The sequence below is a fragment of the Neodiprion pinetum genome, chromosome 1 (genome assembly GCF_021155775.2).
Source record: "Neodiprion pinetum isolate iyNeoPine1 chromosome 1, iyNeoPine1.2, whole genome shotgun sequence".
In the NCBI taxonomy this organism is placed as follows: domain Eukaryota; kingdom Metazoa; phylum Arthropoda; class Insecta; order Hymenoptera; family Diprionidae; genus Neodiprion; species Neodiprion pinetum.
The window spans coordinates 5,974,033-5,996,576 of record NC_060232.1 but is presented as its reverse complement, the minus strand read 5'-3'; the positions used below and the strand labels follow the sequence as shown (position 1 = coordinate 5,996,576).

The 22,544-nt window shown below is 39.2% G+C and overlaps 1 protein-coding gene across 4 annotated transcripts; it reads left to right on the top strand.

Moving 5' to 3' along the window:
• The first annotated feature begins 10,204 nt into the window (after nucleotides 1-10,204).
• On the top strand, nucleotides 10,205-21,114 carry Dora (zinc finger SWIM domain-containing dorado). 4 transcript variants are annotated; one of them, XM_046634961.1, is made up of 20 exons: nucleotides 10,205-10,335; nucleotides 11,059-11,258; nucleotides 11,393-11,703; nucleotides 11,811-12,237; nucleotides 12,380-12,628; nucleotides 13,003-13,296; nucleotides 13,448-14,071; nucleotides 14,177-14,353; nucleotides 14,559-14,745; nucleotides 15,255-15,363; nucleotides 15,477-15,633; nucleotides 15,706-15,905; nucleotides 16,026-16,518; nucleotides 16,648-16,776; nucleotides 16,874-17,093; nucleotides 17,245-17,555; nucleotides 17,735-17,857; nucleotides 18,454-18,818; nucleotides 18,990-19,139; nucleotides 19,283-21,114. In XM_046634961.1, the coding sequence occupies exons 2-20, from the start codon at nucleotides 11,091-11,093 to the stop codon at nucleotides 19,347-19,349; spliced, it is 4,761 nt and encodes a 1,586-aa protein (XP_046490917.1). In that variant the 5' UTR covers nucleotides 10,205-10,335; nucleotides 11,059-11,090; the 3' UTR covers nucleotides 19,350-21,114. The 4 variants fall into 4 exon arrangements, with proteins under 4 accessions (XP_046490917.1, XP_046490927.1, XP_068989198.1 ...); XM_046634971.1 differs by having other exon boundaries at nucleotides 15,237-15,363; nucleotides 17,759-17,857; XM_069133097.1 differs by having other exon boundaries at nucleotides 15,237-15,363; nucleotides 17,753-17,857.
• Nucleotides 21,115-22,544: the final 1,430 nt, after the last annotated feature.

The following is a 22,544-nucleotide window of genomic DNA, read 5'->3' as shown; positions in this document are numbered from 1 at the left end:
CAGAAAGGCTGAAATCAAAATTTATAAAAAAATTTGTCAAATCTCTAGTATCGACGAATTGGAAGAAATTATTTTTGTTCATTCTTCAGTTTTCCAAGTACGTCTAAAATTTGTTGAAAAATGTTTTCATGATGCCAAAGTGTGCAGGACTTTATTAATTTCCATAAAATTTTCATTGTTACGCGTAAGGTTGAAAAAATAATCGTGACATAAAATAAAGTGTATTTTTACGTGTGGTCGTCGATGCCGCACGAGGCGACCACTCTATGCACGTATAAGAATGCTCCATCTGGAGGTGCTTAAAAATATTTTTACGAGCATACCAGTCAGTACTAAAATACAAAAGCACGTGGGGACGTTGGTTGTGCAAGGAAAAAAAGAGCAGCATGAGAGGAGAGTGAAACGAAAAAACTTGATAATAAAATTTATAATAAAATGTTGACCGGAAAACTGCTGGAAATTCGACGAGATTATCCGTGTTACTTGAAAATATTCTTACAGACTTAATCGAACCACAAAACCGGGTTGCAGAGGGCGAAGTTTAAATCGAGCGTACAGGTCGTACAGCCGTTTTATACGCGCTCAGCTCAATCGCCAGGCAATGAAACGTGCTCGAGTTAACTCGATTACCGCTGTACAGAAAGGGTTTACTATCTTTTCCATTATCATCCTTTCCTCGGACGAGTTTTGTCCGCCTGCAGTCGCAGCATCCCTATGAGAAAAGAAAGAGACTGGAATCGACCAGGAACATCTAAAATCCCGTGAAAATTGAGATAACTTATCTCGCCTCTCGCAGATGACGAGTCGTCGAGCTGCTCAACTCATAATCAGTCCATTAGCCCTTTCCCACCCTCGTTTTAATGATCACGTAATCGGCATCAAGGGCCGTTAAATTTTCACAATACGTTATGCGTATGAATGTGGAGTGAGATTTCAGTAATTACGATCGGTATAATGCTACTTAAGCTTACGCGTGTTGTACGACGAAATTCTCGTCAATTGTTCGACGCTAGAAGGACCCCCGTAATTAAACGGAAACGGTGCTATTGTTTTAATTACGTCTGTTTTGCAGCTGCTCATTGTCGGTAGTACGGTAATTCCGCATATATTATTCAGCCTTTACACAACAATTTTTCCTACACACTTAATTTAACGGTTCGTTGGTTGGTGCAGGTGCATTTCAACAGGATGCATCGGCAGTCGAAGATAAAAGTTTGTGAAATTTGGTAATGGTAGCGTCGTGTTTGAGGAAGAAATAAAACCGCAAATCATACGTTTTCACGACTTAAAGCTGGTGTCACAGCAATGGTGAACGTTCCTCTTTACAAAGCATCCTGCTTATCGAACGTACCCGATGCAGAAGTAAAAGTAGGAAAAACCGACGAATCGGAAAGAAGATAAAGGAATCTGATACCCCGCTTTTGCACCGTGCGCATCGTGGATTTCTAAATAACGTGTAAAGACTCGGGATTTTTGTGTCCCGCGTAAAGGCGTGACTAGAGACATCATCTCTGACTTTCAATTAGACTAATGCATCGTAAACCTAGACGGGACGATTTTAATTACTTGACAGCCAGCGCGACGCCGTTCTCGCCATTTATTTTCTCACCCTCTCGTATACGTTACAGGAAGCCATATTGTTGCACATCGGAAGTGCAAAAATAACGGTAACTTATCCACTTTCGCACAATTTCTTTAACTCGCAAATTTACTGTGGTACAAAAATATCTAACTGTCATAGACGGTTGTATATTTTTTTCTATAATCGTTAAAAGTGTGGAAAATGTTTCTTTGACGAATTTTTAAAATACTCGAATGTAGTCAACGTATATACATTCAAATATCGAAAAAGGCCCGAACAGCCCCATTCTATACACAATTCTGAACAAAAACATTTCAACGCATTTTCACTTGACGCAGAAATAACGAAATTACATGAATTCTACGAAATTGCAACAGTAAATTCGTAGAATTCATACCATTTCTTCATTTCAGCGTCAAATGAAAATGCTTTGGAGTCTTTTTGTTCAGAATTGTGAATAGAATGGCTTCGATATTCGACATAATAATCGACTAGCACCCCCATAATCAACAAAATACACTCTTACGGTAAACCGTCGCCTGGGCTGAGAAAAGTGGTCAAGTTACCCTGAGCTGCACTCACAGCTCTTCGCTAGAGTTAAACCTTTGTCCTCGGTTTGACGCACACAGGTAATGTACGCGTGTCGCTTATACGCTGGGATTATAAATTGGTATACACACAGTTGTCACACGATCCTCTAGGTGCCCCTATTCGCAGCCTCTACGGATGTTTACATTTTATACACAAAAGTGGAATATCCATTTCCCTGCAGCGTCGTGCTGAAAATGCAAGTTAATGCTTTACAGCCCGTTGTAACAGAAACCACGCATAACAATCGACCGGCGTTATTATACAAGCCTTATCTCTAGAGCAATTAGCAAACTAAAGGATAATATATTAACGAGGAGTAGCAGCAAACGTTTTCTGAACCTGCAATTTCTCATTCTGACAATAAATACCGCTCCGCGTCACCTTAATTATTGACAGGTTCTTAATTACTCTGCTCGTTCCAGTCGATGTACATTTTTGTGTACAATCCTTGATTTCCCCGGGTTAAACCTGACCTGAGACAATTATGAAAACGAACCGTTGCACATACGTATACACCGCTGGAATACAGACGACGAATGACAACGAGATGCGGATTGGAAATTATTCGAAATCTCTTCACTCCTTCCTCAACCTTATACAACGAAACGCGTGAAATCAGCCGGGCGTATTATTCTCAGTTACACAGATGCGGTTTTTAAAGAGATCCCTATCGGGTGTCGTTTCTTTGCTCTCTCTCTGCCCACATCCAGTCAGAATAATGCACCTTGTGTGCGGTATGCGTACACAAATATACATAGGTAGATGGGTATATACGCGTGTATCAATGCATTTATGTATTTATGTATTTACGTCGTGTACCAACGCAGGCCGACACGCATCGACGTCAGGCTGCCGCGGCGGCTGCAACCGTTGCAGCCTTGCAAGAGAGACCAGCGACCGACGTTGATGGTTGTAACGAAAAGTTAGGAAGGGGATAACCGGGACAAAGGGCGGCCGCTGACGTCGGTCGATGCGACTCGTTGCGCCTGGGCCGCTGTCGTCACAGCCTGGCCCGTGGAAATATTCTCCAATACGTATCATCATCCTCGTCGTATTCAGTTCCCGACCATTGCCCTCACTTTTCCCTTTCTTTTCCTTCGCCCTTGTACGCACACGTACGCGTACAAACCACCTTTTACACACCTGCGGTATAGCGTTCGCGCTTTTGTCTATTGATATATTATTTCTACCTGCAGGATAAACAACTGAGATCCGTTTGTTGCCTTCACACAAGTCGTCAATTTATTTGTACAAAAAGGAAGTTCGTACGTTTGTTTATACATTTTTTAAAACCGAGTAACGCGGTGACCAGGTTCATGTTCTAAAATACACGAATCATTGATCGGATCTGACGGACAATTCCCACACGCTATATTCGTTATTACCGCATCGGCAAATCATTTTGCACGAAATTTTGCTGGATACGAAATTGATTCTCTGTTAGGGGGTTCACATCAAACCACGACGCATACTAATTATATAGATGTAATTTGTATGGTTCGGGACTTTAACCATTCCCTACTTTGATGTCGACCATTTTGTTGGGTACACAACGGGCGTAAGAAAATAGGCGTGGACAAAAGCCTGATAAAGTATATCATATACGAATGATGAAATATGTTTACAAGTTCGGAAAGATGTTTTTGCTTTCGTCGAAGCGCTAAAAAAATACGAAAGCTGGCATTTCGTTCTACGATTGGATATTCGGTAAAAATAAAACAAAAAAAAAAATAAATACCAATCTCCTTTGAATGAAATCACCGTGACAGGTAGAAGAATTTTACGTTTTGTGATTGACTGTACGTATATACTTACTTTTTTGTGCAACGATGTATGAATATTAAATCCACGAGTTTTTTTTTTAGAAACGACGTTTCGTCGAATAAATATTCTGGGCAAACAATTTATTGCCGAATTGACCAGAAACGGTACTCTTCACGTATCTCATTCGCACCGTTTTGCAACGTCTTCATGTTCAACGAAATTCGTCACTATAATCCGAGAATTTACAACTTCTTGATTTTTGATTGCCATGTCATAACTGATTCGTAATTTTCGAGGAATCGTTAATTGGCTCTTGAGTCTGAGCTATAACTTCCTGAATACACGTGTTCCGATCTTGATGCGAATCTCCTTTTTGCGTTGTACGTATGTATACCCATATCACGAATAAAGATTAATGAATCAACGTATGAGCGCAACTTTTCAGCAGCCATCCCGTTGGCAATGAACTACTGGATACATATCCTTACCCTATCTCTGAATCTCGCAACTGTTTAATCATCCGGTTAGTAGTCGTGACTCGTTATTTACTCCCTCGTCGAACTGCCTCCTCCTCGCCGTGGCTCTATATACCAGGATTGCTTGTTCGATTCGCCAAGGACAAGACACAAAGGAGTCGTTGAAAACTTTACCGAACAAAATATGTCGCCTCGTATATACAGATCATTCTCTATACTCCGCTGCCTCCTTACAAATCTCCGTTAATAAAGACAGATTCGTATATACGCAATATGCTGTCATACCAAGTCATTCGTTTCAATTAAAAGTTTCGACTCTGTCTCCGTCAGTTAAATTCTGTGTGTCGATTTTTCTTCATTATTCTATATTATATTCCCAAAAAGCACATCCAGGTGTAAAAACGTTGCGTCAAGTACATTGAATTAGAAATTACCGAGTACTTAACGTCTTCGGAAGACTAAGAAATCAATATGAAAAATAAAGGATCAGTAACGAATTAAAAAATTCGGCGAACTTTGTGCTTGGTGGGCCATTTTGTATGCAAATCAAATTTTTGATAACAAAATTGTATCTATTGAAAATCAGATTTTGTCCTTAGACACTTTCTTAATTCCTTGTCCCCTTTATTGTCTCCATCGATCTCCTTCGCGGTCGTTTCATTGTGCCTGAATCGAGTCCTGCGGATAGAACAATAGCCATCCCATAATGAAGCAGCGCTTATTTTTCAGTCGTATTCTCTCCGATAATGAGAGGTATCAGTTTCTACATAGAGATCGTATCTCAAGTACAATCCCGATACCACGCAGTAGTCTAACGTGGCCAGGGTTTCTATAAATAGAAGGAATGTTTGAAAAATTCCTGTTTTCCCCGATGAGAATTTAAATTCGATAAATTCATAACCGATTGTCAGAGTTTGATTACACGTGTTGATATTCATCAACTTAAAAAGTACATACAAAATCAACTTTCTATTCTCTTCTTCTTCTTCTTTTTCTTTTTCTTCTTCTTTATCGCCCATAACACGACGTACCGGTGTGTTATTGTTGTTTCTCGGCGTTCGTAGCAATGCCCGAGGTTCAAGCTGAGAGATGGACAACGACCCGTGCGATACGACGAACCGATGCATCGTCAGAGGTAGAAGTAGTGGTGGAGGTGGAGGTGGTGGTCGTGGAGGAGCAACGGAGTAAGGAGGGTACATCGCGCAAGCTCGTGGGCTTCCACTTCTCCCAGCGTAGCTGCCGCTGCTCCTGCTGATGCTGATGCTGATGCCGATGCCGATGCCGATGCCGATGCCGACTGACTTCTGCCCCCACCGCGTTTGTTTCCACTTTCCAGTAGTTCTTAGTGGTTCAGGGTCGGCTGTTGCTCTTTACTGCTACAGATACTCTATTCACAACAAAGGCGACAGACGTACTGCCTGCGCCAGACTGTTCAGTTTCCTCATTTTTATTCCTCTACTCGTTTCTACCGTATTATAAAAACCGATATTATAGCCTAGACGACGCGGATTCTCCTCTTGGTCCATTGCGATTGCCGGCAATCTGGTCTCCGCTTTATGAGATTATACTGTCAAACTTCAACGACTGCATGAACTTTACTTCCTGTATAGATACTCTGTTACTCGCTATGCCGCGTGTAATTGTTTGGGGGGATTCAAGATAATGAATGAATAATCAGTTATCAAGTTATTTGAACACACTATTCAACGAACTTGATGCGTTTTACTATAAAATTTTGAATTCGGTATTTACTGCTTGCTTGATTTGCCAGCAACGACCTGCTCTTGATTCTATTTGCCCATCATGTTTGACATTGCGGTTCTCATGACCACCGTGGAACGATGGCATAAAATGACAAAGATAAAGTCATGCAAAATGATTATATTTTACAAAATTGTACATTACTTCTAAAGCACTTGGAAAGGTCAATTTTTAGTTTTAAAAAATATACCGGAGCCGGATAAAATTATGAGAATGAAAATTTACAACTGCCTAGTATCCTTTCGGATCGAATTACCCTGCCGGTGGATCACACTACGACACTGTGTAGGCATCCTTGTTCAAATCAGTTGTCTGTATTTTTCTGCCTACTTTTTTTCTTTGTCCGTTCTCCATTATTTTCCTCTTTTTCACACTAGCACGTTTCACTAGCGCGTCATACAAAGAGACTAGTGTTATTTTACGACCGGGCTGTCGCTCCAGCAGCAGCTTGCTGTCTCCAGCCAGCCAACCAACCAACCGACCCGCATCTCTTTGTGAAATAAATTATTACTTTTAGCTCATAAGCGCGTATCTACCAACTGCATACCGCTTCTTAACGCGATTGTAAATTCAATCGCACATGTATGACGTATACGAGGATGCGTAATTTAAGGTATATATGCTGCACGTACATACAAAGAGTCACCGGTTTATTAAATTTTAATTTGCAGGTAGTTGAAATATACATACATACGTACATACATACATACATACATACATACATATATGTATATATATATATACACATCTTCTTTGCCTTTATATTTTACCTTACTGCAGACGCGCGCGCAGGAGGAAATTAGAATTATTCACAAAAGCTTTGCTCGAGAAATTATTGATAATGGCCTGCTTTCGTTTCGCAGCATGGTAAAACCTGTACTCAGATTTCACCCTTACGGCTTAGCTAGATAACGTATTTTAAAAAGTTACATAAATCTACACTTTTAGTATCTTTATGAAAATTTTCATTTATTTATGCTTTTTGCCGATATCACGGTATAGATGTGTCAAATAAATGGAAAGTTAATTCTTAAGGGGATGTTATACGCATTCAATTTCGACGAACGCAGAAAAGAAAAAAAAAAAGAATAACAATCACATTCTACATGCAGTTCTGAACAAAAACACACCGATTCATATCGATTTTACGCAAAAATGTAGGTATTACTGTGTTTCTGTTCAGAATCGCATGTAGAACACGGTTGTTATGCTTTATGCAGATTGTTTCGAGAAATATTTTCTTTCTTTTTATTCTTTCTTCATGAGTTACGTAGATGTCGTTCGAAATGCGATCGAGCGTGTAGGCTTACGCCCTAAATCTTGCGCCTTAGTGATTGAAATCTGTCGGCAAAGGTTCTGTCGGAATCAATCGACTTGGAAGCTTATACCGCGGCTGTAGCACGACGGTTCGCTCGCTCTTTTGCTCGACGAAGCGAGCTAATGGGTATAAGGCAGTTTACTGTGTGGTTCAATTCTATTTTCATTATAATGAATTTGACCGACGTGAGACTGTATTTTTGAATTATTACCGGAACGCTGTTTCTTTTTTTTTTTTTTTTTTTTTTTTAAATATGTATATATGTATATAATTCATCTCGTTTTTTCAATATCTTCTATTCCATGTCTGTAAATTTTACCATTCAAATATGAAATTTACTACAGCATTGAAAGTGCAATGAGGCAGAAGCTGGTAACGTTAACGTAACGACATACCAGTGGGAAAAAATTATCATTGCGCAATTTTAGAACGACGTTTACAAGGAGTAGGTTTTTCAAAATACGTGTATATTTTGTTTACCAAGATTTATTAAATTTCACAAATCCCTGAATGCGCGAAGTAATGATTTTTCCTAATCACGTATCGTTACAGTAACGTTACTACCTTCATTCGCATAAAATTCGTCCCTCCTTACTACAATTGGTGAACGATTTTCGCTGACGTGTCTCTTGTAAGTTTATTCGCTTCCATGCAGTTCATAAGCTGGAAATATAAATGTCTATGCTAAGTTGTCATTTGTCAAGAAGTTTGCAATTATACATCAGCGGTGTTTTCGCATAATGTGCGCATGTATATAACGAGGCAGTAGTAATGCCGGTTATGCGGTCAGCCGCAGATACGATAACATTTTCCGCCGAGCTGTTTGGGTCGGGGAGAATTTGCGTGTTTTGAGAAAAAAAACCAATAAGCAGAAGAACATTTTGTTTCGAATGCTCTCAGCAAAGTAAGAAATGACGCTGCTGTAAAAACTTTCATCATACGATTCCCTAAAAACTTTGTCGTAATTCGAGTCCACTTTAATTGAAAAGAATGTTATAGAAACGTTATATACTGTTGTACGACAATGTTTCAATACTGTTTCGTGCACAACGATAGTTGATAAATGATCTTAATCGAATGATCGATAACGAATTATTGATCGTTATAGATATGCGTATACATACATGAGAATCTGATCTGTACCAGCATTAATCGAGAAATAAATTTTTGTTTTTCTGGTTCGGACAGACTTTATTCGTAGGAATTTAATTGGGTAGTTGAAAATAAGATCGATGGGCGTGAAAGGAAAAGAGAAAAAAGAATTCCCCAGTCAAAATATCTCTCCGAGATACGGGCGGGTCTTCAATTGAGACGCATCCTTCTCGCACTTTCTGTGTGTATATATACGGGAGGAGGACAGCCCTGCCTGCGTTTCCATGACAACCGTATCGAACCAATGCCCGGTGCCACGCGATATGTTAAACGATCCACAGTTGGGGAATTTTATCCGAGACCATTAACGAGGAACTGGGCTAGGCTAGGCTCGGCAAACCAGACAGACATTTCTACGGTAATGATTCGGGGTAGACAAACGAGCCTTTCTCTCCGAGGCAGTGATTCTCTCCCTGGTCCTCCTCCCTTCTTCGCGGGACGAATTGCATTTTCTATACACACCTCGCTACCAGCCGAGCTATTTTTACGAAATTGTTATTCTACGTTATCTGGGATAAAAAGCTGCACTTTTTTCCTTCACGTAGAGGAAAGAATTTTCACCGATCAAAAGGAAGGGCTGCCTAAGGTTTCGGTCGTCCTAGGGGCTAACGCACTGGAGATGAACGAGGAGAGAGACGAGGGAGGGAATAACAAAGGGTCGAATCTAAGCGGAGAACGAGGTTCGGAGGTCGTCGGCCTGATATAGCTTCGAGGGTTTGAAACGACGAGAATTCGTTCACCCCGAGTGGGGTTTTTCTTGTTTCCTTTTTTTTTTTTTTTTTTTACATCTAGAAAACCGATAGACGATTTTCAATTTCTCGTATAAGTAGGCGTAACGTCGGACGTGTTTGATTATTATTATTATTATTGTTACAGTTTCGGCAACAACTGCCTTTCGACGCCTCGGCATTACGATTGTTATATTTCTTCATTAAAGTTGTCTGTAACTTAATTAAAATTGGAATTTATCCCGAAAGGGCAGCGAGACTCGCTGGCAGCAAAATTAAAACACGCCGTATGTACATGTCTTTATATTTCTCAAACGATACTGTAACTAGTCGTACGATGCGTAAGCCCGACTGTCGCCGTTTGAGATTTCAAAATTCAGGTAACGAAGGTAGGAGAAATGATATTACACGGCTGAGAACAGTTTTAATTCCTGTAGACAAAGGGAATAAATCTCATTCTGAAAAGGATTCTTCAGTTCTTCCTTACACACATACTACGACACGCTTTCAGATACGACAATCAGTTCGAAGCAGGCTGATAGTACGCCAATAAATGAACTATATTTAATACAATTTTCATTCCAAGTGCTGTTCGTTTATTATGGTTTCAGTCCAACGTTCACTCTGTAACGAATGAATGATTCAGCTGCAAAACGAAGCGGATTCGCTGTTCGACTAAAATTCAACTTTCGTCCCTTTTTTTCATTTCAGAGGGTCAGACGGTGCCAACGTTGTGCGAATTATCGGCAAGATGCGTCGCTTCGCATATCCCCTTCGAGTTGGTGGAACACGTTTATCCACCGGTACCAGAACAACTTCAACTGAGGATAGCGTTTTGGAGTTTCCCCGACAACGAAGAGGATATCCGCCTCTATTCCTGCCTCGCCAATGGAAGCGCCGACGAGTTTCAACGCGGGGACTATCTCTTCCGTACCAAGAGTGTCAAGGATCCACTTCAAATTGGTAAGTGATATTCTACCGTATCTTGTTACCCTTTGATTAATCCGGGGGCTCCATCCTCTTATCGTATCCTGTGAAGATGAGACTCGTTGGTAATAATGAGGAAACTATCAGCTCACCAGTAGACCTATTTTCTATACCTGCAAATGTCATATCAAGTTATACTGCCACTTTGCAAAAGATGGAATAATAACGATGATTGTAATAATGATAATGTAATGCAGCGGTGGTAAGAATGTAGAAATGGGAATATTTGGTCTGATCACGTTTCCTACGGCATCTGCGGGCAATCTGTCGTTTGACCCTTCGTGAAGGTTCAGCGGACAATGATGACCTCTATCATCATGTGGCACAGCCTCTAATTTTCCTTGCCACTTGCTGATTGACACCGTAATTGATAGTGACCTCACCCGATATCCCAGTAGTCTTGGAATGTGATTCATTAACTCGTGAATCATTAAAAAAATCTAGCTCAATTATACACCTCATATTATCATTATTGTTGTCACACAATGAAAGTTTTTCGAACATGAAAAACATGAAAACATCATGATTACGTCAGAGTTGTTCTGCGAAGACCACAGTTTATGTTTCGTACATCTACGTAATTTTAGTTTGATTCCGCAAAGGGCATCCAATTGGGATTTCTTTAATAAAGTTAATGAATTGTATTTTAAATTAATAATTTTTGCCACTACTTAAAACTTTACTTTTTTCACCGTCCAGGCTTTCATCTGAGTGCCAGCGTCAGTGCGCCAATGGGAGCAAACGTTCATAATTTACCAACCGTTATGGCTGCTCGTACTCAGTACAATGTAGCTGTGACATTTGATAGGCGACGTATCACATCCTGCAATTGCACATGCTCTTCAACGGCATACTGGTGTTCACATGTAGTTGCGGTTTGCTTGCATAGAATACATCTGGTAAGTTGATTTTTTTTTTTTTTTTTATTTAGTGAATTGATTGGTATGTTTTATGAATGTGGGCATATTCTGATTTTCAAGAAAATCTGTCAACTAGGAAAAGAGTGAGAAATAATCTTATCTCAATGTTACAGCCAACCCAAGTATGCTTGAGAGCACCTGTGAGCGAATCTCTGTCCAGGCTGCATCGTGAACAACTACAGAAATTTGCTCAATATCTTATTAGCGAACTGCCACAACAAATCCTTCCCACTGCTCAGCGTCTTTTAGATGAACTTTTATCAGCGCAACCTAGCGCTATAAATAGCTATTGCGGAGCACCAGATCCCACTGCTGGAGCATCCGCTCATGATCAAACTTCCTGGTACTTGGATGAGAAAACATTACATGATAATATAAAAAAAATTCTTATCAAATTTTGTGTACCTGCTCCGATAGTTTTCAGGTATGTAAAACATCTGACAATCATTAAATTTTGTTTTGAAAGAAATATGACGATGGCCTTATCGTTCACTCATTTTCAACTAATATCCAACGGTTGTATTTTTACAGCGACGTGAATTATCTAAGTACCACTGCCCCGCCGGCTGCTGCAGAATGGTCATCTCTATTGCGACCGTTAAGGGGTCGTGAGCCAGAGGGGATGTGGAATCTTCTTTCAATAGTCAGAGAAATGTTTAAAAGAACAGACAGAAACGCTATACCGCTTCTTGAAATAATTACCGAGGAGTGTATGGCTTGTGAACAAATTCTCGTGTGGTGGTTCAACACTAAAGTTGCCCTTTCAAATGGTTCTGGACACGGGGGTGGAAAACATGGCAATATGAACAGCAATGCGTCACAACATGCTTGTTCTTCGCTCTGTGATGAGATAGTTGTTCTCTGGAGGTTAGCAGCATTGAATCCTGGGCTATCTCCATCTGAGAGGGAAATGCTTCATGGTCAGTTCACAGCGTGGCATATGAAAATAATTGACAAGGTTTGATTTTTAACTCACTTGCATGTTCACTTTTTATTGAAATTATAACGTCTTCTTTCAAAGATTTTTTATATTTCATCACATAATTTTTAATAACATGAATCATAATTTTTAGTCATACCATGCAATACTTTTTTTCCAGATAACTAAAAGTCGAGGTAGCTCAGTGTCACATAACTCACACAATAGGAATAATAGTAGCATTCAAAATTCCTTAAGAACAGATCTTGAGGTATTTACAGGATTTAAACCAGCGCTAGAAGCTTGTTACTTAGATTGGGAAGAATACACACTTCCTGGGATCACGTATACCGCTGGGAGTAACCCTATGTACCACTGTCCATTCACGTGTTTCAGACATGCGGGAGACGCAAGGACAGAAGTTAATCAAGTTCGTAAAACAAAAGTTAATAAAAAGTATCTAGCCCCTAGCTCTTTTTACAAAAGATGCATTTTATTTTTTATTATTTCATCTCTCTTAAGTTTAGTTTACTTGATTTTGAAGTGGCCAATACTTATTATGCTATTAACAGATTACTTTTAAATTGTTTCATAGCAAAACAATTCTGATAACCGACGGTTGCCAGGTGTAAAGCAACATGATGCATTTGTGTAACATTGTTGCCATTTTGCAACACATTGATATATTTGGTCAATTATTTCAGCCATTATTGACTTTATTCAGCCCGTTTAACGATCATAAATCTCTATATAAAAATGTTAGCATTTACCTGTAGTGATGGAAAAAAAAACTATTGTTCACAGGTAAATTCAAGTCCTGCGGTTCTAAATTGTCAACCGCCAACGTCTCACCATCATGGTAGAAGACCGCTCAGTTTGGGATTGGTAGAATTCAGTTACATGGATAGAAGACGGTTGAATCCGCGAGAGTTTCCTGGATTATGTTCCAGAAATGCTGGAGACGGAAACAGAAGCAGCGTTAGTTCGGAAGGATTTTGTGAAAATTATACGGACATGCCAGAGACACCAGAACCACAGGCAGTTCTTGTCAGACGCGGTTGCGCTCAGTTAAACAACTGTGGAGATACAGATTCGCAGGTACAAATATTATTGTTTACTTTTTGATTCAGATTTTGGCAGTCTTGCAGATTTATGCTGACATTATTCTTATGCTTTATAAAAGTATGGAACTCTAATAAAAAAAAATTACATCGCATGTTTAATTTAAGGTGATTATATTATTCAACAGGAAGGTGGCGGCAGCGAATCATCATCTAGTAGCAACACCAGTCTAAACCACGCTCAAAGTTTGGATAAGCACCGCTCAAATGCGTCGTCTGAGACGCACAGTGATAGTAGTGATAGTAGTAACAGTAAAACAGTTGAAACAAATCGTAGGCCAAGTTTAGTCGAGTATAGTAATGAACCAGTGGCAAGTACTTCACGCGGTGTTGTACCTAAGCATAATGTTGTGAAAAGTGGACCGGACTCAGATCTCGAGAAGGATCCATCGAGGAGACCATCCAAGGATGAGAGTTTATCATCGAGCAGCGACAGCCCATCTGGGGATGAGTACAACGTGTATTATTATGACCCAAAAACACCAGTAGCTAATGGGGGTGCAAGTAATAAAGACTCAAAGAACGAAACACTTGCTATTAGTTCTGCAAATACCAGTACAGTCTTAGGCAATTTAAAGAAGACCGAGGATCCATGGGATATACTCTTCGCCAGAGCTGAGGGACTTCACGCGCACGGTCATGCAAGAGAAGCGTGTACTCTTGGCGTTCAGCTTGCCGAAGAATTACTAGCTAATCCACCTGACTTGATGATCGAGGTACCACCTCTGCCAGTCAAAGGAAAAAGGAAAAAGGTGAACTCACGTGGATACTAAAGTTTCTAACCAGACAAAACAATTATCAGATACTGTGCTCAGAATGGTAATATAATTGGTTAAAAGTTTTTTTACCTGTTGCAGCAACAAATCAATCCTGCCTCGCACCAACTCACCTGCTTGGCATCTGCGACGTTGGCAAAATGCGGTTTCCTCTGTACGGTGCTTGCCGAAAATTCTGAACATCACAATTTGGCCTTTAGAGTTGGATTATTCGGACTTGAAATGGCTAGGCCTCCAGCGAGCACGAAACCTCTTGAAGTAATCCATTGTAAACTTAAGTGACCATGTTTCATTATTTTTCATTCACGGTACAAAAATTTTACGAATTGACTAACTCGATTACATTTCATTACACAAATATCTATATTCTAGTCATCACGATGAATATTACCTGCATTATATTTGCGAAGCAACTTACTACCTAGGCTTTATTTTATTTTTTTTCTGTATGTTTGTAATCCAGGTCAAGTTAGCTCATCAAGAAAGCGAGTTGGTAGGCTTACTGAAAAGGATACCATTGTCTCCTTCTGAACTCGCCATGGTTAGACAGAGAGCAGAGCAATTGAGAGATGGAGTATTACGGTCCAGAGGTCACGCCCTATTGCCAATTATGCTGTCCAGCTTCATCTTTGATGCACTCAACATTTCAAGTACTGTTACATTTACTACTTTTTTTTTTGTATGAACATGTTTTACAGGTTGTGCGTCTTTGTCGAAGACGTAGATTACAAAACTTGTCTTTGTTGTCTTAGTCAGAATTAATTCATTATTCGTGCATCTTCAGTATATAACAGTATTGTACCGAAAAAAAAACTAACAAGATGCATAAATTGAAGTTATGATAATTCGAAGCAGTTGATGATAGAATTTTCCTGTCTCAACTACCTAAATTGAAACAGGAGTATATTTCATCACTGAATATGTACTTACATGCAGCCAGTGTGTCTGCGATCAACATGCAAATGATAATTCTTTTCACACTGCTTGTGTTTACTCAACCTGACTATCGTACTTCACAATACATTACATCATGTTTATGTGTTAGTTGTAGGAATGAAACTAAATTCACCTTTTCAGAACTGAAAGTGTTAATAATTATCTTTTGTAAATAACTACTAAATAAGATGGGAATGATTCGCAGGACTGAAACTGCCCACAGACGTAGACGAGAACCTCGGATTTGACGCAGCAGTCGCAGCTCTTGGATTGAAGGCGAATGTCAGTGAAGCAGACCATCCCCTATTATGCGAAGGGACACGGAGGCAAAGGTATTATTCACACATCACATGATTCATCTTATAAATAAATAGTCAATTTTTATAACAATTTGTATTCCGTGTTATAATAACGCTTTCTGCGTTACAATTTTCCACATTTACAGAGGGGATCTGGCTATAACTCTGTTGGTGCACTACAAGGATATACCGATGAAGGTGGCACGAATAATGGATAAATTACTGGACCGCGATGTTCATCAACTGATCAAATCACCTATACTTAGCAGTTATTACTCCTCTAATCCTCCTACAAAGAGTCAGGTAAAACTACTAAGGGTTCAAAATATTGCACATAATTCCTGCACGTTATTTTCTTACAATTCTTCTTTCAAGATGGCCGGCTTCCGTTGCGAGGAAGCGCGTGCTTCTCCTCTCACTGGAATAGAAACAACTGGTAATGGGGATGGTGCTCTTGGAGCAAATAGCAGACCCCATAGCAGCACTAGTGCAGAAATTGAAAGTGGAATGAGTACTTTAACAGTCCAACCACAAACAGCTCAGCAGCAGGCACCAGCAAGAACTAAAGAGACTCGGTGAGAACTTCGCATCACTCTAATGCAAATTTCTTGCCGGAATTATTACTTCTTTTCTAACGAAAACACATTTTTTGTACTTTCCTACAGCTTAACATTGAAGTAAATAATATTTTTCAGTTTCAAGGGCAAGCGGGCATATCCATCGATTCCTAATCAGCCGTCAGAAGCTGGAGCGCACTTCATGTGTGAACTTGCTAAGACAGTTTTAGCTAAGGCTGGGGGTAATAGTGCCACTTCGTTATTTACTCAGGCCTCTACTAGCCAGAATCATCACGGACCACATAGGGCTCTTCACATGTGTGCCTTCCAACTTGGACTCTATGCCCTTGGTCTACACAACTGCGTTAGTCCAAATTGGTTGAGTCGCACGTACTCGAGTCATGTCTCTTGGATAACTGGTCAAGCAATGGAAATTGGCGCTCCTGCTATATGGTTCCTTATAGATAGTTGGGAGGGACACTTGACTCCTCCAGAAGCTGTCAGTATAGCCGACAAGTCTTCCAGAGGAAGTGATCCCAATATGGTTAGAGCTGCTGCTGAATTAGCTCTGTCATGCCTGCCGCATGCGCATGCTCTCAATCCGAATGAGATACAGAGAGCTATTTTGCAGGTAAATTGAGAAAACTCGAAAACAAATGCCTTATTTTTCCGTTCAAATATCTTGGTTGTTCACGTTAATGTATCTCAGGCAAATAAACAAATTATAAAAAGAGATTACAATTTTATATCGTTGTTTCAGTGCAAGGAACAAAGTGATCTCATGCTAGAGAAGGCTTGTATAACTGTCGAAAATACCGCCAAAGGTGGTGGAGTTTATCCAGAAGTATTGTTCCAAGTAGCCAAATACTGGTATGAATTGTATTTAAGGGTAAGTCATTGAGTAGGCTTGACTATTTTTCATTTTCCTAGGTATATTACGTTGTCAGGTAATTCGGATACTTTATTAGACAGTTACACATTTTCAGCATACTCCTGGTGGGGAACAGCAGGAAGAAATTCCTCACGATCCTTTGCAATTAGATCCAAGCGGAGCTCTGCTTGTTGAATCTGGACCTCCTATGGACTTGGTTACCGGTCAAGTAATACCAGGTCCAGCTCAAGCAGTTGTTGTGACAAGTACTCAGCCACCACCACCTCAGCCGTATCCAAGCGTGCATCCATCTATTACAACACCTGCTCCGCTGGGTAATATATTACATGTTTGTCCGTTAAAATTTTTCTAAAAGAACTTTCGACGTCTTCAGGTATTTCCCGAAAGTTTATATCTATATTCATTCAACTACGAGGACAAGAATCTGACTAAATATGATTGTTGAAACTATTGTTTCATGTTTAGGGGTTGGGACACCATATACCGTAGCTCCGTACAGCTTTGTGCACCGTTTTCACCATCATCTTCCAGCATTTGGTGGGCCAATGCCTCCACACAGAGTGGCGTTACCTCCACCACCTTCTCACATGCAGATGTTCCATCCCTTATTTTCTCCTCATCCTGGACATCCTCAGCATCCTCGAAATCCAGCTGTTGGTACCCAGCAACCTCTGGTACCTCAATACTATGCCCCACCACCTGTAACGACCGTTAATGTACAAGCACCTCCGGGAACTCATCATATGTTTACTATGCAACAACCGATGCCTGTGAATGTGAGTAATAAACTTATAGGTCTCTATTCTTTATGTTTACTGATAATTGTGATATGTTTACTGATAGCTGTGGTACAAACAACACTTAATTAATCTGAGGTAGTAGTATTGTTTCCGCTTATCACTTACTCCCTAATGAAACTTTAAACGAACAGTAAAGTTAAAATCTATTCACAAAGGTGTTATACTTTCGAAAGGTTCAGTCTGGAGTAGCGGGACCACTTCCTGGTCAAAACGGTCTGCCTGGTCCAACTTTAGTTCAAGCTCAACCTATCATATCAACTGTTAGAGCGCAACCACAGGTAAGGTCCTTAATTTTTACATTGGTGATGAATACATATCAGATTATATGCGTTAACAAAATGGCAAAATATGCTTGCAAATGCCCTAAAAAAGGGTGAAAAATATGCACAAGATATCCGCTATAAGAATGTCAATTTTTATTTGGATTTTTCATTTATTTTTACTAATCATACTTTTCAATCAATTATAATTCTTGTGACAATACACAATCACGTATTTTTCTAAACTTGCTAAAGCAAACTTGCGACGTTTGTCACTTAATATTAATTTGTAGGCCGAAAATGAGCTCTTGAGGCAGGGATTGACCTGTTCCATTGATATTTGCATTAATCATCTTAATTGCTTCAAAACCCTACATACCTCGCTACTGAAATAAAGTAATAAATTGTGTAATAACGTTTTAAATATCGCGTTAAAGGCATATGCATGTGCAAACATGCAGGTGCATATAATCCGATGTCTATTGATAAACAATGGATAGTACGAAATAATTACCTGTCATAATCTTAGATGTGCAAAAGAGACCGCTCTGGTTTTGATTTATACAAACCGCAAATCTTTTGACTTGTATTTAGAATTATTTTAATTCTTTTAGGTACATAGACAGAGTCAACCTTTCAGTCCACAGCAGCTGCGAGCATTGGTAGCTGCTTATAGGGTTGGTATGTTGGCTCTGGAGACTTTGGCTCGAAGAGTTCATGACGACAGGCCACAAGCCAAGTATGCTCGAAATCCACCATATGGAGAAGATGTAAAATGGCTACTTCGTGTTTCTAAACGCCTCGGTAACCAGTATCTCCACCAACTCTGCATTTGCACAGTAAACAGCATCGTCAGTCCTTTTGTTCTTCACGACGTTGCACTCGAGGCTGCTCACTATCTTGCTAGAAGCAATCCAACCCTAGTTTTACAGCATTTGAGATCAGCCCTCGCTCCGCTCGTTCACAAATGTCAGCAAATGTTAGTAATTTTTCTATTTTATATTGTTAAGCACTTGCTTTTCTGTTAAGTGGAATCCTGGTAAAAAAATGAGGATTTTATTTTTTGTTTGCTACAGTCAATTTAATTGTTCAAGTATCTCAATATGACTGAATATTGCACCATTCATTAAACAATTAACTTAAATCTTAGGTATATCCAGTGTATGCATCAGAAGCTTTATCATCTAGCAGCAGGGGACTATGAGGATTTCGTCAGTGTTGTGTGCGCAGCAAGAGCCGCATTTCAAATCACTCCTGAGGGGCATACTCAATTTAAAGAATGGCTGCAGTCCATCAGAAGGTAAGGTCAAAAGCAATCACTGTTGTAAAATGTTGAAAATATCTTTCGTTGATTATTTAATCTGGAGACGAATTGTATTTAAAAACCAGAAGTGCCGGTATTAAAAATCACATCCCATTTTCCGACGGTTTATTTGATTACAGATCAAAGTCCTGCAAAAAGGATTTGTGGGCGCAGATCAACGCGGCACTACAGCAGAATGGCAAATGACACAGAGCAGAGCCAGGTGTGACATGGCTCACCCATCCCTCTCATCCCCGAACAACGGCGGTCTTGCTACAACATCCGCAAACTCATCTTTGCCATCCTCACTCTCAAAGTATCTTCTGTGTGCACGGATTAACTACTATGAATAAATTCACATGGGATAAAATTTCTGTTCCGTGTATCGTTGAGGAACCCTGTCACCCTGAAGGAATGATCTCAGGTCTGTCATTCCCGCATGAGAATTCAGAAAATCCAACCAATCCGAATTCCGATCCTCGGGATGAACAGATCAGTTGATTATTCTAAGCTTATATATGGTTGAAATAGTAGTATACTAGAACGGGTTTTGAATGAGATCTATGAGTAACTTCATTTAATATTTAATACAACTTGGGTGGCAGGAGTTTTAAGCATCTGATAACCCATTCGAGTGTTGTTGAATGCGTAAATAAACTGGGCGTAAATTTAATGGTTACTAGACTTTTCGTTTCATTGGAAAGTGGTAAGTTGAACGAGTTATTGAAAGTTTTTGTTGAAATATTCTCACACAAAATCTTTTTACATGAAGGTATTGTCTGGCGAATATGTATAAGGACATCATTAAATTTAATTCATTCTACCTGTGAGCATTTGTAGTGTGAAATTAGTTAGTCTCAAACACCATTGTATTATCAGTGGAGAGTATTTGATGCAAGAAACACATCATGAAATTTGAGTTCATTAACATTTGCCATTGGAATGTATTCTTGTAACAATATGTACGAGAAATCGAGCGTATGAATATATAGAGTACCAGAGAACATTTCTCAATGTCATTACTCATTAGAGTATCAATTGCGATGGATTAATTCACTAGAATTTGCAATCTACGCGTCAAACAGATGCTATTTAAGTAGGAGTGCTCTCTAAATGAACGAGCGTTAGTATTTCTTTGTATAAAAGGAATTACATTTCTAAATAAACGTCATGGATGTTTTTACTTTGTAATCGGAAAAGCATAGCGAAAGGTTAATACTTTAATATACTGGACATGTGTTTCAAAAACACTTCTCAGGAGATATTCATTCTTCTCTTCAAGTCCCGTTATTTCAGTTTTCGTGATTTCCTACTTGTTTGAAAACATTTAGGCTTAAAAAACAATGTAAGCGATGAAATACGGAAAAAACAAAAATTAATACGATAAGTTGAAATTACTTACCTATCCATGATTGAGAACCATAGAAAAAGAGCATTGAGCACAACCTCAAAGTGTTGTGACTGAGTAACAGACCGATCTGGCGAATTGTTATTCAACCAATTGAAAATACAAGCCTGAAACTACACATCATTCACGGAGAAAATCATCAAAATGAGAATCATTTATTTTAGTTAGAATATCTTTAGCTTCAATTAGGTAGAAAATTTTATTTCGAATATAGATAGGATGAATTCTTGTGTCTTGTTTTATTTTTGTAAACAAGTAAAATTTTTTAATATTAATAGCATCTATTTATATAATAATACGATATCATCCACATGTAATACACGATATATACTTTGTATCTAACGTTTGAGCAGACGAAATTCGGAGTTTTCCTTCCTTATATGGCAATCACACTTTTCATTTTCGATTACCACTTATCACTTATCAAGTATAATAAAACAGATATTATACACATTGATAGCATGTTCGTTTGTCACTACATACTGACAATCCATAAACAAAATGATCTCTGTAATTTTTAAATCAAAGTAATTTGAAATATGAATAAAAAAAAGTGAAATCAAATCTAATACTAATGAAATTAGTAATCATTTAATAATCCTCTACCACTGTAAAATGCGATATTTTTCCGTATTTTATTCGTATTTTCTCAGCTATTGATCCTGCAATGTTATGGATGTCTCTAGCGTTACAGGAATCAATTCTAACTGTAAAACGAGAAATCTTTCAATCCGAAAATCATGGAACATGAGGGGTTGACCCTTTCGATCTTGTCGTTAGATGTCTTCAGTGAAGAATTTACCTATTTCGGAAAACAATGAAATTGATTTCTTCATGCCTGACATCAATATAATTTTGGATGAGAAATCGATTCCTCAGAGTTTGGAAGGACTGCAAGCAGCGGGTCCGGAGTTACAGCCCAAGTACTAAATACATTCTTTTTGACTCTGAAGCTGTTCGTCCTACGAGGTTTCCAAAGCTTGAACAATCCTGATTTGCTTGGGGTGCAATAATGCTACGAGAGTTCAGTCAGATTGATTCCAAGACGTTGATGGCTCTGGAATCTCATGAAGAGAAAGGCGCTTTTCATTTTGAGTGAAGAATTTTTTTCCAGGATTTTCGTGATTTTGAAAAGTGCTAGAATAAGATCTTTGATGCACTATTCCGACGTAATTTTGCCAGAGAAATCGATTGGGCGCAGTCCCAATACGCTGCCATCAACGCGTCGAAAGTTACAGCCAAAAAACGAAAACCTGAATTTTCGACATTTTTCAGCAGGTGGTCTCTCCTTCGTAATTTCTCTTCTGTTGATCCCACGCCATTTTCGCTGCGTTTTCTGAGTTCCTTGAGTTTCAATTGTTCGGGAAAGAGTCATACGAATCAATTCTGAGACGAAAAATTTTTTGGTAAAAAAAAAAGGAAGGTTAACCCCTTTGCATTTTTAGCGAAAATTTTCGCGATTTTGAAAAGTGCTGGAATAAATTAATTGTGGCACTGTTCGGACGTAATTTCGCGAGAGAAATCGATTGGGCGCAGTCCCAATACGCTGCGGTCAACGCATCGAAAGTTACAGCCAAAAAACGAAAACCTGAATTTTCGACATTTTTCAGCAGGTGCTTTTTTCCTCGTATCTTCTCACCTGTTGATCCCACGATCTTTTCGCTGCGTTTTCTGAGTTCCTTGGGGTTTAATTGTTCGGGAAAGAGTCATACGAATCAATTCTGAGACGAAAAATTTTTTGGTGAAAAAAAAAGGAAGGCTAACCCCTTTGCATTTTTGGCGAAAATTTTCGCGATTTTGAAAAGTGCTGGAATAAATTAATTGTGGCACTATTCCGACGTAATTTTGCGAGAGAAATCGATTGGGCGCAGTTCCAATACGCTGCGATCAACGCATCGAAAGTTACAGCCAAAAAACAAAACCTGTGATTATATGAATCCTTACGTAATGTTTTCGATGTTTTCTTATACTGAAAATATTCATTGCTGTTCCAG